This window comes from Hemibagrus wyckioides, linkage group LG03 (genome assembly GCF_019097595.1).
Source record: "Hemibagrus wyckioides isolate EC202008001 linkage group LG03, SWU_Hwy_1.0, whole genome shotgun sequence".
In the NCBI taxonomy this organism is placed as follows: Eukaryota; Metazoa; Chordata; class Actinopteri; order Siluriformes; family Bagridae; genus Hemibagrus; species Hemibagrus wyckioides.
The window spans coordinates 27676994-27691698 of record NC_080712.1 but is presented as its reverse complement, the minus strand read 5'-3'; the positions used below and the strand labels follow the sequence as shown (position 1 = coordinate 27691698).

Below are 14705 nucleotides of genomic sequence, written 5' to 3'. Positions count from 1 at the left end.
AGGATGAGCACCAGCTCCAGAGCTCCAAGGATCTCAACATGTGGGTTTAAGCTTTGATATGCACGAGAAAGTGGAGAATATTTTGAAATACCGAATCAATCTCCCAGAAGGGTTCTAAATAGTTTTCCTGAACACAAGAATCCACATGCAGGAACTTGTACTGCTCCAAACTTTCAAATAGAATTATTAACAAAGAATAATACAGTGATATTTGCTACAGATTTTTTTTTTTTTCAGAAGTTTTATTTTGCATAATTTGTTATGTCCTCATGAAGCCTCTGGAAATGTTCAAGGACTATTAATTGCAAAGTCCTTGCACTGTATTGTCAAAATTTAATGCAAGATCATTAGAGAAAAGAACTGATTGTGAATTTTATAACAGGACATGCATCAAAGGCATCGAATCAGATTATTCCTATTAGCAAAATAAGTGCTTTAATGAAGAATTAAGTACATTCAGAAGAACAGTAAAAAGAGAACAATTGTTTACACATAGTAGTTAAAGTCTAAACGCACAATACTTTTCTAATTTTATGCCTCATTCCAAAAAATGCTTAGACTGATCCCTCTGTGGCCATGATGGTTCCAAATCCCCAAAGACTGGAAATATGTTTGTATTTATCTCTTGTTTTAAGATGGTCTGAGGTCTGATTTAACTGTTTCTACCCATGGATAATTGAGAGTGACTGCTCTCCAAAAGGAGAGAGAAGAGCGAGAGAGAGAGAGAGAGAGAGAGAGAGAGAGAGAGAGAAAGAAGGGGGAAAGAGAGACGGACAGCAAGAGACAGAGCAAGTGAGAGACATAAAAAGAGAGAGGGGAGAAAGTAGAGAGAGAGAGAGAGAGAGAGAGAGAGAGTTGGAAAGTGGATGAGGAGGGCAGGCACATTTACTGAAGCAACATCTGTGACTCTGCAGCTTTCCAAAGCTTCTGCAGTCTAGTACTCTGCAAAACCATGGCCATGGCACACCTATGAGGATGTAAGAGGGACTTCATTCAGCCACAAATCCAGCTCTGCACATATTGATTATTGGTAAACCTTTGTTTCCTTTTGTCTTTATTACTAATGTGATGCATTAGTTATAACTGCATGGCTGATTGGGCTGGAAGTTCTTTGCATAATTTAAACTTTTGTTTTAAAAGTTTAAATAAAGTCTCAGTTCAGTGGAACTGAGAAAGACAACCAACCTGAGATGCTGTTTTACATCCTTTATTTCTTGCGGCTGTGGCCTCTGTTAAGCTAATAAATATCAAAGGCTTTTTTTTTGGCAATTTGTTGAATCATATTTCTTGCTGGAGTACTTTTTCCAATTATGGTTGTGATCTAGGTTAAACAATGAAGTACCATATAGCCTGACTCTCTGAAGGAAACATACTTAAGACATTAGGAGTGACCATCAGTTCCTTGTTTGTGGCACTGTTACACACATGAAGAATGAATGGAATTATCGGTTTTTGTCAGGCACTGCACAACACTGATAAAAATCTATTTCTCTTTAATCTGTAGAGACATGCTCTGTATTACTTGCACAAAGATGCTTTGGAAGGTTCTTTTTATAGATTTACGAAAGGAAAAACAATGTGGATGTGGATGAACCGTAGGAACCATAAAGGGGATCCCCATCATGGAAAGAACACTGGTGCTTTACATGCTAGGGGTATAGCTGAAAGCCCTTGGATAGATAGAACGGCTCAGTCTTCAGTAATGTTGGGTTTATAGTTTTATTTGAATTTACATCAGTGGGATCTTAAGTAAAACGATATGACTCTGATTCTGTTTATTTCCTAATATGTCGGAAGGTTTGCTGAGAATGGTTAACAGCAGTTGATCATGGTGACATTAAAAAAAAAATTCAAACACGTAAGCTACTGAGCAATGTACAGACTCAGCAATATTTCATCTGGAGGACACGGAGGAAGTAGTAACAAGGCTTTCTTGTCTCCCACCAGTCTTAAATAAATCAGCAAGCAGGCTGAATATAGCTCACTACCCAATTCCACAGAGATTTCCATGTCTTGTTGCGGATAATACATAAAGATCTGTTTACATGAATTCAGAGTTCAGTGAAAGTCCTCAAAAAGTTGTAATAAATAAAAATGCCATCCAACTAGAAGGCACTGGTTAGCAGACATTTAGTGCTAAGGGATTTAAGTACAACAACCATATTAGCTGCAAATTATTTTTTTTGTAGTGTTGTGCACACAAAATAGTATTGTAATGTTAAATCAAGCTCTCTTTTTTTGGAACATAGTTGTCTTCACTTTGTCATGAATACATGTGTTTGGTCATTCTCCAGAACTGGAATTTCACTGTCTGACACTGTAAATGGATTCCGTGTGCGATTGGCAGAGAAGTAGAAATATCCAGTTCTGAGAAAAAGCAAGTAGGAGGGGATATGGCGACTGGCTCATACAAATGGTGGTGAGTTCCAGATTACCCCCAACCCCCCAAACCACCCCCCACCCACACTGGGATTTGGGAAAGCACTTGAAGCAAAAGGCCATACTTGTGGCTTGAGGTCAAAGCCTAGAACAACCCACTGATATAACAAACCAGGCCATACATACTAACGAAATTGAAAATGCTAAGAGTTTTAATTATTAATATTAAAATGAGCTTGTTTTTGCCCAACTGCAGATCGAGGGATCGAAAAAAGACCGAAACACTTTCTGGAATATACGTTTCCTTGCTTATTTCTCGTGTTTTCATAATGTCTGCAAATCTCTCTCCCTCTGGAAGCCATAATAAAATACGTGGTTTCCCACAGGAACCATAGTTATATGAAGCCTCTCAAAATGTAACTCTGCACAGCCAAACCATGACCAGTAGTGGTAAAGAGCAGCAGTTTTTTTTATAACACTGTCAGTGCTGTATACATTCTGGGTGCCAATACAATACTGTGTTGACATTACTTCAGTCAAACAGCAGTGAATCCTGCACACAACATGCAAAAGGAACTAACATCTCTTCATCTTAAATAAGCATGCTGTTCATGCAACAAGCCATTATAACCACTTTAGATTCCACAAAATCGCCATCTTTAACTTGAGGTTATCTAAGATATGTATATCTTCATTTCTCTTTAGGTACAAAACTGAGGCTTGGTGCTTCAGGATCATTGGTTGCAAAATGAGATCCATGCATTATGTCTTTTGGTGTCTGTACTTCATTTTCCTTCACTTATTTTGCACAGCCCAAGATGAGGACATGAGATTAAGTAAGATGCTTCTCTCATTTCCATTTCCACTGCATGTCTCATAACATCATCTTCTGATCATGTTCAATGCAGCTCTTTTATTAAGGCTCAGGTTAATAAAAAAAAAAAAAAACATCTTTGTTGAGTTTGCTTTCATTTCTTGTTAGTTAGCTGTGTGTGTATATATATATATATATATATATATATAGAATGTTCCAAGGATGTTCCAACTAAAATTTAGTAAGCCTGCTTCCTTTGCCTTGCAGGTTGCCGAACAGCTCAAAGTGACTTAGTATTCATACTTGATGGCTCATGGAGTGTGGGTGACACAAATTTTGAGATAGTTAAACGGTGGCTGGTGAACATCACAACAAGCTTTAACATTGGCCAGAAGTTTACCCAAATTGGGGTGGTCCAGTACAGTGATGAACCTGTTTTACACATACCATTGGGAAAACATTACTCCACCAAAGACCTAATCGATGCCATGGAGACCATAGAATACATGGGGGGCAACACCAACACTGGAAAAGCGATCAAGTTTGCCAATGAGAAGCTGTTTGCACTATCAGAGCGTGGCCCAAACGGGGCTTCAAAAATTGCTGTGGTTCTGACAGACGGGAAGTCACAAGATGCAGTGATTGAAGCTGCAGAGGCCGCAAGGAAAAAAGGGATAATACTCTTTGCAATTGGTGTTGGGTCAGAGACAGAGGAAACAGAGCTGAGGACAATTGCCAACAAGCCGCCCTCAACCTATGTTTTCTATGTCGAAGACTATAAAGCCATCTCCAAGATTCGTGAAGTTATTCGGCAGAAACTGTGTGAAGGTAAACATTTTTAACTATCACATTAAATATGCTGATAACTGGTGCCAATCTGATGCTTACATAAGTTGACATCACATGCAGGTTGGGAGTATGCAACTTGTGCCCTGCGCTTATGTGCATGATCTGTTTGTCATATGTTCAATGCATAAAATCCAGTACAATGTTATCTTGCATTCTGGTCATCTGCCCAAGTACCGATAGATCCTACTGAATATTCATGTATCTATCTATCTATCTATCTATCTATCTATCTATCTATCTATCTATCTATCTATCTATCTATCTATCTATCTATCTATCTATCTATTGTCACAGTTTTAGATAACTTCCAAGAATGAGAGATATGCTTAGTGTCATGCCTATTACACGTCAAGACACATTACTGCTTGACAGAGCTTTTACATTTCAGGACATTTTGTTTTTCTAAGCCCTCTTGTCTAGTAGTGAAAAAAAAATTAAATCAGCTCTGGGGAATCATGATCCTTATATAACTGGCATTTTGGGCGTTTGCCATTTTCATAGAATGTAACGGACCATTTTAAATACAATGTACAATAGACCATTTTAAATACAATATAAGTCTAGTACTGACATTTTTAGTAGTTTTACTCTTAAAAAAAGTTTCCTTAAGGGCTCTATGAATTGTTAACAGGTCTGCATTTCTAAAGTCAACCTTGCCAAAACTCTTTTGTTGGAGTAGAATGGATATAAAAATTTATTAGTAAATATGTACATTTACAAGTAAGCCATGATAATATGAATTAGTGCTCCTCTAACTCCAATAATTTATAATGTCAGAGCAATTATTGTGGATGAAGTACCAGCTCTTCTATGGGGGAGGTTAGGTCAAAGAACCTGCCTGCCTCCACTGCAACAGCAGAGCAAAGAAACTGTTTTCTGTAATTACCGGCTGACAGTCTCATCAGAAACATACACAAAACTTCCCATCAACCCACCCAGAGTCGAGGTGACTCTTGACTTTGTATCACACACGGTTGCTGTCAGTCAAGTCTCGTATATAAACCACCTCCTTGATTTAATATTCTTTTAATGCCACAGACTGACTACTTGCAACAAAAGGAGGAGAAGGAGCAGATTTTGAAAATAAAATCACACTCTTTCCTCAGCAGTAAGCATGTGTGACATGATTTCCTTTGTAATTTGCACACCAAATTTATTTTAAGCAGTGAATATTTTCCCTTTGGGACAAGTTTCATACCTCTCAATACTTGGTTAAATTAATCATTCCCTCAATTCCTACCCTTGTCCCAATTCCTGCTGCTGAAAAGAACCCCACAATCATACTTCACCATCAAAATAGTACCAGCTGATGGGCAATAAAGCTGAATTGAAGCTCTGATGGTGATGAATCTCCTCAGTTCTTGGTCACCTTCCTGACCAAGGACATTCGAAACTATTTACTCAGTTTGGACAGATAGGGAGAAATTCCAAAATTCTTCCATTTCACAGTTCATTGTGCTCCTGGAAACATCGTTCTAGAGATGTCTCAAGATGATCAAATGCACAGAACAAATGAACCTAAGCTCAGTTTGGAGAACCTTAGCTAAAGTTTATAATATAAAAAAGTGTAGATTTGTTAAAAGTAATATGTAAATAATGGTAGTATATGCACATCCTTCACTATTATTAGAAGTCCTGTATAAAATGGTGCACTTGTATCTCATGGCCCACTATTTTGTATGCGTGGGCTGTTCTGAGTCCCATTTCATATTTTCAGCTTTGAAAGAATGTGCATGATAGCAGTCTATGCACCATGATCCAACCTTTGGCAAAGCCCTCATCAAAGCAGACACCATGGCTTCTTACACAAAACACCTTTTGATTATGACTGAGAACAAATCAAAACAGACAAGATGACATTACCCCACCTCAACAACCTCACCAAAGTGTAGACATGAAGGTGCACTGCAGGCTGTCTTTAGGGACATGTTCCTGTTGCATTCAAAGCAACTTAAAAGCAGTACTTCTGACTGAAGATTGATTGAGCAGATTTCAATGTGAATATGCAGAGAGGGTGAACTGTTGAGTAACCTGAGGCTATGAGGCTGTTGCTTGTTTCTACTTCAATCAGTAGGTTTTATACTTTCCTGTTTGTATTTGCTCGGCTGAACTGTTTACACACAGCTGACCATTTGTCTGATTCTGGATTGTGGTTCTGATTTGTCCTTCGGTTTTGATGACTGTACTTATTTAATATACACTATCCTGTGCTTGCATCCGTCATGACTGCACAAGTCTGCACATTCATGACATCTGGTAAAAGATTCATGGCTTATTTTGCTCAGAATTGTGGAAAAATGTTTGAATTAAAAAATTTTGCCCCTACTGAAAATTCTGGACGTTACTCATTTCATAATGCAGTTGGTCTAATAAGTAATGCAAGACTGTCAATATATTAATTAATAATATTTATTTATTAAAATGCAACATGTTTGAAAGTGAGACTGGACTCCTGAAGCATCAAAGATAATGGTCATTTCTCATCTGTTTTTATTTATTTTTTTTTCATTGGCTGGGATGTACCTTGAACAGCTTGCATATTTGCAAGATGTCCAGGGTACCATGCCAAGGTCCGATTCTTACTGATTTACTTCACTGTTTCTTTACTTCAGCGCAAGGCCAAATGCAATGAACACAAGAATTATTTGAAAGTTTTGCATTTTTTCAGGCACTTTGGGAAATAGAATTAGAATATTAAGGTGATATGAAAAGCAACTGTGAGCAGACACACTGCAATAACACAAACACTTTTGTTTCCCCCTTCAATATACCATAGAAACTGTATGTCCAAACAAAATACCAATTAACTCTCGAGATGAGAAGGGATTTGATATTCTGTTTCACCTGAAATTGGCCAAAAAAGCTAAAAAGACACAAGGATCATTTTACGGAATGAAAGCCTACCAAGTGACATCCAGGGATGATTTAACAGAGAATACCAGGTACAATCTGGAGAGAATGCTGTTCTTGTTCTTCTTATGGTGAATTTACATTGGTTTGTTTTGCTTTCAAACAGTCACAAACCTTTAATCTTCATAGGGCTCTGTTTCCTGATGGACTTCCTCCTTCTTACGTGTTTGTGGCCACACTTAAATACAAGGGCTCCGTCCTAACAGAGGACTGGGATCTCTGGAGAATACAGACTAGGAATGGAGAGCCTCAAATGGCGGTTACTTTAAATGGCATGAAGAGGACAGTCACATTCACTACTACCAGCACTGCTTACAGCGGAACACAGACCGTGGTCTTCAGCAAAACACCAGCACAAGTAAAGAATAATCTCAAATAAATATTGAAATCGACCTATAGAAACTTCTCCTATTCTTATTACCTGTTCATTTTTCCTATTCCTGTGTAGGCAATTCTATAAATCATATATTATGTCTGTTTTTAAATAATGTCTCTCAAACAAGAACAAAAAAGCCAACTCCAAAGTAATCTGAAATATCCATATCTTTCAACAAAAATGTCACTGTTCAGAAACTGTATTGCTGCCCACATGTACAACCCCTTTGCGGCAAAAGCTTTCAACAGCAAAGGCTATAAAACTTAAGCAACTTGCATTTCTGTTTATTACAAATATGGCAGCGTATAAAAATCACTCGTCAGTGAAAGACTTTAGAAACAATTTATCCCTCAAGAAACATCATTATATTCCAGTGACCATACATATTTACAAAAATATTTGCCGATGCTGCCTTGAATAGTTCATTCAAAAGGAAGAGGGAAATGAATGTGTGTATCTCTGCTTTAGAATTTCCCAAACCATACAGTTTCATGCATAACTTTTATACAAAGCTATTCATTTTCCTTATTCTCGTCATTCTGTCTATTTAACACAGAAACTTTTTGACGAAAAATGGCACCAGCTGCGTCTTCTGGTAACCGAGGAAGATGTGACTCTTTACGTCGATGACTTGGAAATTGAAAACCAGCCCCTAGAACCCCCTGCTGGCATCTTTATCAATGGAAAGACACAAGTTGGAAAATATGTCAGAAAAGAAACAACTGTTCCTGTAAGTGTACCAGTTACTTTATTATACGTATCATAATGGTATGTGTTTAAGACAGTTGACAGTTTAAGAACCCGGTAAGATGATGGTTAAATAACTGACGTGCATTAATACAATCATAAGTAACTTGAGAGAAAAGAAAATTGTTATGTATTGCAATTTGTTTTTGAACAGTTTGAAATTCAGAAACTACGAATCTACTGTGACCCAGAGCAGAATAACAGAGAAACTGCTTGTGAAATACCTGGAGTTGTGAGTACAAAAATCTTGGATGTTCATATTTTGGCAGAAGCTAATATATTCCAACCATTAATGTCATATTATTTTTCCAGTATAAGCCATACTGTGATACCAATTATATGAGTGATTTGGAATTTGGAGATTGTGTTCTGATAATCTCATAATGCACCCAACCCCCTCCACAAAAAATACAAAAAAAAAACCCATAAGAGTGTTTCTTGAACACTGCACTAGCATATATAATGAAGATGTCAATGCCTACATTCATATTACCTTTGCTTTTCCATCACATTTAACTTACTAACCCTGGTTGCCTGATCCAGAAAATGCTCGTCATTACTGCCGCTGTGAAATGGGGCCTCCAGCAGAAAGCCTTGAAATGTGCCTTGTTCACGTCACCTTTTTGTTCAGAACTAATTGATTTGGCTGATTTGCTTCATGTTGTCTGATTACATCATATTCTTTTCATTTGTAGGATGGAGAGGTATGTATTTTGACCAATGGCTTTGCTTGCTTTCAAAAGTAACTGCTAAGCTCATTTCAGTTGCAGAGGTAAGACTCCCTGTACTGTTTTGTGAGAGCATAAACACATACTGACAAGAACGGTGTTTGCAATTTTATATCTGAATGAATATAATAAAGTCCTAAATATGGCTCTATGTTCATTTGATACTGCCTCAGTATTTGACACTCAGACTGTCTAATGTTTTATCTTCTCAAAGCACTGACTGAATGCACTCATGGCTTCATAATAATATTCAAACTTGCAACTAAAGGAAACCCCAGCACCTCACACTTCTAGAAAGGTGAACTAATGTCAGATTTCTTTGGGGTTCTTTTAGTGTGCCAGTGGACCAGCTGATATCGATCCGACCCCAGAGCCGTGCATCTGTCCACCCGGGGCACCTGGTACTCCAGGCCAAAAGGTAAAACCGTTCAGTCATTTTCCATTTTCTGTCATTCAGCCATCTTTTTCTCTGCAGAAACGACTAAAAGTTGCAACTTGACATTTAATTGTAGTTTCCCACATTATTCAGGAATTCAATTTAATCCAGGAATCCACTGCAGTAAATTCACACAAAACCTCTGTAAGGAATGTTTCAAGTTTATAAGGTCATATGAAAGCATATGCTGGAGATGATCAGTATAAAGGTTAATCAGATCCGGCAAAAAAGTGTAAAACCCATCACATAAGACATAAAGCTTTAAAATGTAATACAGTCCTACCTATTGAATGAATTAAGTGAATTTCCTTTTACTTTACTTCTTTCACTGATCAGTGATACTATTACTATTTATACATTAGCTTAAACTAGTAAATTCCAAATTAATTAAATATTCACTGGCCTTTTTCTGTAATATCTTCATCGTAGTTCAAATATCAAATACATTATACAATAAGAGAAGCTTTATATTATCTGCATGTTTTAATTCCTCTGCATGTTCTTATCTCTTAGGGAGAGCCAGGAAGACCTGGGGATCCTGGCAAACCTGGTCATGCTGGTGCTGATGGTAAGCCTGTGAGTACTACGCAGTTTAATATAAACCTCAAATTAATCGAGCACATGCAGAGCTGCACAAATTCTTTACTTGAACCTTTAACTTTGGCAAGACTTGGAGGCAGAACTGTCCCTGATAGTTGAAATAAAGCAGTTAGAAATACAAAACATTTCCAATCATTTGAATAAAAGCATTCGTTTAAGCTTTTAAAATAAAATATTAATTGTAGAGGTCAGGATCAGGTTACGGTTTTGTAAGCCTCATCTGCAGTTAGTTATATGAACTATATTTATTGCTAGGTTTTTATTCATTTTTTTTTAATGAAATAGGTTAAATATCTGTAAAGTCAGATTTTATTAAAAATGTATTTATAAACTCATATATGCAAAATTTACCATTCGGAACAAATAAATCTTTGGTTCATATCAGTAAATAAAATTAGCTGGTGGGAAAAAGCCAACATAAATAAGATTGTGTGTTTAGTTTGTTTTAGTGTGGGATATGAAATTATGATGTAATCTCAAAAAAAATAAGGAATGATATCCAAGCATTTTGAACAGTCTGCCCCCTGAAAACACTTTATGCCTTTTGTTTGCAAATGCAACTATTACTATTTAACTATTATGAGTTAAAGCTCTGTGTCTGTTCCATTGAGTCACATTTCTAAGTTACGTGTTGACACTAAACCTCATTAGTGATTTTGAACATTATTTGATAATGAACTCCATTTCCACTGGCTGATTCTATTGCCACACAACATAATTAAGTTCAGTTCAACAATCAATAAAATAACAAACAGGAAAAGACAGCACATGCAGAAAATGTGCATCACAACTGTGCCAGGGAGTGCATATGCTGCAAAAGAGCATATGCAAGCAAAATATATGTAAATATTGCAATAGTACAGACAAATTGAGACAACTAGAAGCAATTGTGATTTAAAAATTCAGAATTAGGAGTGATAATCATGGTCTGTAGTCATTATCTTATTATTTTAGTTACTACCTAGAGATCATCACCATATGGTGGCCATATGGCTGTAGATTGACTGAAAAACACTGTACTGGTCTGCCATGGTGGAGCAGAAGCTCATTTGGCAGGCTAAGCTCTCTGAGTGGATCCATCTGCCAATCACACACACTCTTTCTGTTAATCATGAATAAGATCCCGACATACTTAAACTCCTCAAACAGGGGGAAAGTCTCTCCCTTCACCCGAAGGGGGTGTTCCACTGTTTTTGAGGAGAGAATCATGGCCTTTAATTTTCATCCCAGCTGCTACACATTCAACAGTAAATTGTTCAAGTGCATGTCTGGGGTCTACTTCAGATGGTGCCAAGAGAACATCAACAAATAACAGGGATGTTACTTCTATCCCACCATACTGGATACCTCTCCAGTATCAGTCATCTCTAGATATCGCTGTCCATTAAAACCATAAACAGGACTGGAGACAAGATACACCTGTGACAGATTTTGAAAACAGTTTCACTTCGAAGAACTTCTGAATGCATTCTGCTGCTACCATCATGAGTTAGATCAGTAAAGATTACTGAGCTCATTCCAAAAGCAGCCATGTAAGCCCAGGCCATGACGCTACTTCCACCGTGCCTGATCAGTGAGCTCATATGTTTTGGATCATGAGCTGATTCTTTCTTTCTACATCACTTTGTTAGAGGTTAATATTGCTTCCAGAACTTTTGTGGTTCATCTCTCGATTTCCATTAAATTTCTGGCCTTGCCATTCTTACTGCTGATGAGTGGTGTACATCTTGCGCTTTGACCTTTATATTTTTGCTCTTCTTTTTCTTCTTCTTCTTCTTCTTCTTCTTCTTCTTCCAACAATGGATTGTGAAACCCTCCACTCTTGCATTGAGGAGTATGTTGTTGATGTCACTGAATGTTGTTCTTGGGTTTTTCTTTACAGCTCTCAACATTCTCATAATATTTCTATCAACTGCTGTTTTTCTCCTTGGCTGGTCTGCTCAGTGTCTGGTTGTCAGTACCACAGTGGTTTCATTCTTTTTCAGGACACTCTAAATTGACTATGCCCAATGCTTTTGCAATGGTCCTCATACTGGTTTAGCCATTTTATCCATTTGAAAGCTAGGGCTCAATCCAAAAGTAGAATATCAGAGCTATTAATTCTTTAAGCACTTCTTTTGACAGTACACACCTGGACAACCAGATATGCCCAGCAGTCACGTTCTAATATTTCTTATCGCTTTAAAAATGCCTGGGTTCAAACAAACGGTGCTATAAGTTGTTTAATAAATATAAATGAATATAAACACCAAGAAATAAAAGCTGAAATCATGATCCTTCTTCTCATATACATCTTTTAATCACCAACCTTACTGTCTTAGCAAAATGTACATTAAAACTAAAGAACTGGCATTGCTGTTCCTATAGTTTCAGAAAGGACTGTAGAGACCCATACTCCTGCAGAACCTTCAACAACTGCTGACACATGACGTCCTTCCCGAAATCGATTCAACATGTAGACTGGACTAGCATACTTCCATGACCCATTTCCACTGATCCAGAGTTATATTACTGCAATAAAACTACTATCCCTTCTATCTTTTTAACAAGACTGCATGGCAGTGCATTCAGTTTAACTTACGGCAGTAATGAGTTTTATGTACTTAAAATAAAAAGCTGGATATGTTTGAACATGAATTCTGCACTTGTTCTAGACTGATAACCTGATAAATTGATCTCCATTTTTTAAGGGGGCCCCAGGGCCAAGAGGAAGTGCTGGCCTTCAAGGTCCTCCTGGAATGGCGGTAAGAAGTAACTCCCACTAATTTAAACAAATTTTGTGAATGGACATGTATGATATTCGGATCTCACACAATTTGTTTCTATTAGGGGCTTCGTGGAGCAGACGGATATAAGGGGGAAAAAGGAAGTTCTGGGGACCCTGTAAGTGGCCATTTATTTCATCTTAATATTAATAATTCACAGTGAGTGTAAATAGATATTCAGACCTTTTTTGGTTTGTTATTTAATTTACATCCAGGGCATGTACTGTATGCACAGCAAAATCTATACATATTGTGCCTCTTTATTTGTACAAAAGATTATTTGTTCAGCATAAAAATACATTTAAAAAACTGTTATTATATAAAAAATACATGTAAATGTTACTTAAAAAATAAATTAAGCTATAAAATGGTAACCACATTAAATCCATTTTCTTTAGTTGAGAAGATTCCTTGCAACACATAGCAATCATACTGAAGGCAAAGAAGCTTCCTCAGGTTCTTAAGGACATTATTAAAAACACCACTCAAGTGAAAGTATATTAAATAGCAAAAACTGTCTGAATACATAATTCCCCCAATGCATCACTATATTTACCCTTTATAGTAGTAGATATAAAAAGTCTACCCATGCCTGTTTGAACTTTGTGTTTTTGTGATGGAAAAAATAAAAACAAGATCAATCTTTTTCCATTTTTAAATGTTATACAGTATACAGCAAAATCAAGAGAAAAAAAAAAACAAACATTTTAGAAGATACAAAGAGACAACCTGGTAGCACAAATCTGCACATCTATTTATTAGGCATGTGACCACTCAGAACGAATCAAATCACACTAAGCCTCATGTTCAAAACCATAACATAAAGTTGTGCTGATTAATCACCCATACTAGCACTGAAGCATGGTGGTGGCAGCATCATGCTATGGGAATTCTCTTCAGGTGTGAGTAGGGTTCTAGTCAAGATAGAGGGAATCATTGAGAGCTCCAAATACCAATCTATTCTGCACAAAACTGCCAAACCTTGAGGACTCCAACCCAAAATGACTCAGTGCCTTATTACAGTCTTTAACAGTGTTTAAACTGTGGAGTGTGCAAACTTATTCAATCTCATTAGTGTAAGCTCCCCAGCTTAAAATGTTTTTTTTTTTTTTTACTTGTTTTTGCTACATCACATTAAAGGTGGAAAATCTGACATAATGTTAAAATGTGTGTTTTTTGCGATGCATTTTTTGTTTCTTTCTTTTCTTTCCAGGGGTGTATAGACTTTTTTTTTTTAAATAAAAAAAAAAATAATAATACAACCCACCCCCCACATTTCTGCAGGGTGAAAGAGGTGTCCCAGGGTTACCCGGCCCTCTGGGTCAACCGGGTGAAAAGGTAGGGAAGGCATTTAACATAACATTTTCATCCACACTCATTTCATTACCTACACTATGAACCTATGCAGTTTAAAAGACTGACAGCAAAAATGACAGGGTAGAAACTGCACAGTTGTCTGCAAATAAATGATCTAAACATTCAGTGTCTCCAGGAATAATGCTAAACATGTATGGGTGTCTCCTTATTCCTATAGGCACAAATTCCAAGCCTTGTTTGAGGAAAGAAAAAAATCATGGGAAACAGTTGCTTCCCTTTGAGCAGACCAAACCTGGGCATGACAAGTGTGTAAACAGGGAAGGAATGGTGCCCAGACCAAATAGGGAAGTAGCTGGGACAGCGATGAAAAAAATCGTGTGGTAAATAACTGCATCTGTTAACACAATGGAAAATGCAAATTTGGCTGGCTCAAACGCTGTTGCTGGAGCCTAGCTAAAGCCCTTAATGCCACAGGCTGCCAGTACCCAGTTCTTTTGAGCACATGCTTATTAGGAACTAGATGACTGAAATGTAAATGAAATAAAATTGAGAAATAAAACTGCAAAATTAGATAAAGGATATGGTGCAACAACTCAGAACACAAAGCCAGTTTTGTACCAGGGCCGGGTGTGACCAAATCTCCAGAGTTTCACAAGCTTTAGGGGATCCTGCTATTGTTTCTGAAAAGAGGCAGCCGAAAGTGAGCTGGTTTTCCCCTCTGTAACGCTGGAGCTAGATAAGAGCGGATCAGTGACTACAGGGCACACTGTTCACAGGGCACCAT

The 14705-nt window shown here is 37.3% G+C and overlaps 1 protein-coding gene across 4 annotated transcripts in view; it reads left to right on the top strand.

Annotated features, from left to right (window-relative positions):
* The first annotated feature begins 803 nt into the window (after nucleotides 1-803).
* The window catches only part of col21a1 (collagen, type XXI, alpha 1), a 43088-nt gene continuing 29186 nt past the window's right edge, over nucleotides 804-14705 (top strand). Inside the window, exons 1-13 of one of the 4 annotated variants that reach the window (XM_058383179.1) lie at nucleotides 804-1030; nucleotides 2295-2419; nucleotides 3085-3215; nucleotides 3461-4021; nucleotides 6819-6984; nucleotides 7082-7310; nucleotides 7885-8058; nucleotides 8230-8307; nucleotides 9138-9221; nucleotides 9753-9815; nucleotides 12530-12583; nucleotides 12669-12722; nucleotides 13889-13942. In XM_058383179.1, the coding sequence (XP_058239162.1) occupies nucleotides 2394-2419; nucleotides 3085-3215; nucleotides 3461-4021; nucleotides 6819-6984; nucleotides 7082-7310; nucleotides 7885-8058; nucleotides 8230-8307; nucleotides 9138-9221; nucleotides 9753-9815; nucleotides 12530-12583; nucleotides 12669-12722; nucleotides 13889-13942 (1674 nt within the window). In that variant the 5' untranslated portion in view covers nucleotides 804-1030; nucleotides 2295-2393. The remainder of the gene's footprint in view (nucleotides 1031-2294; nucleotides 2420-3084; nucleotides 3216-3460; nucleotides 4022-6818; nucleotides 6985-7081; nucleotides 7311-7884; nucleotides 8059-8229; nucleotides 8308-9137; nucleotides 9222-9752; nucleotides 9816-12529; nucleotides 12584-12668; nucleotides 12723-13888; nucleotides 13943-14705) is intronic. The other 3 variants (XM_058383154.1, XM_058383163.1, XM_058383172.1) reach the window with 3 other exon arrangements.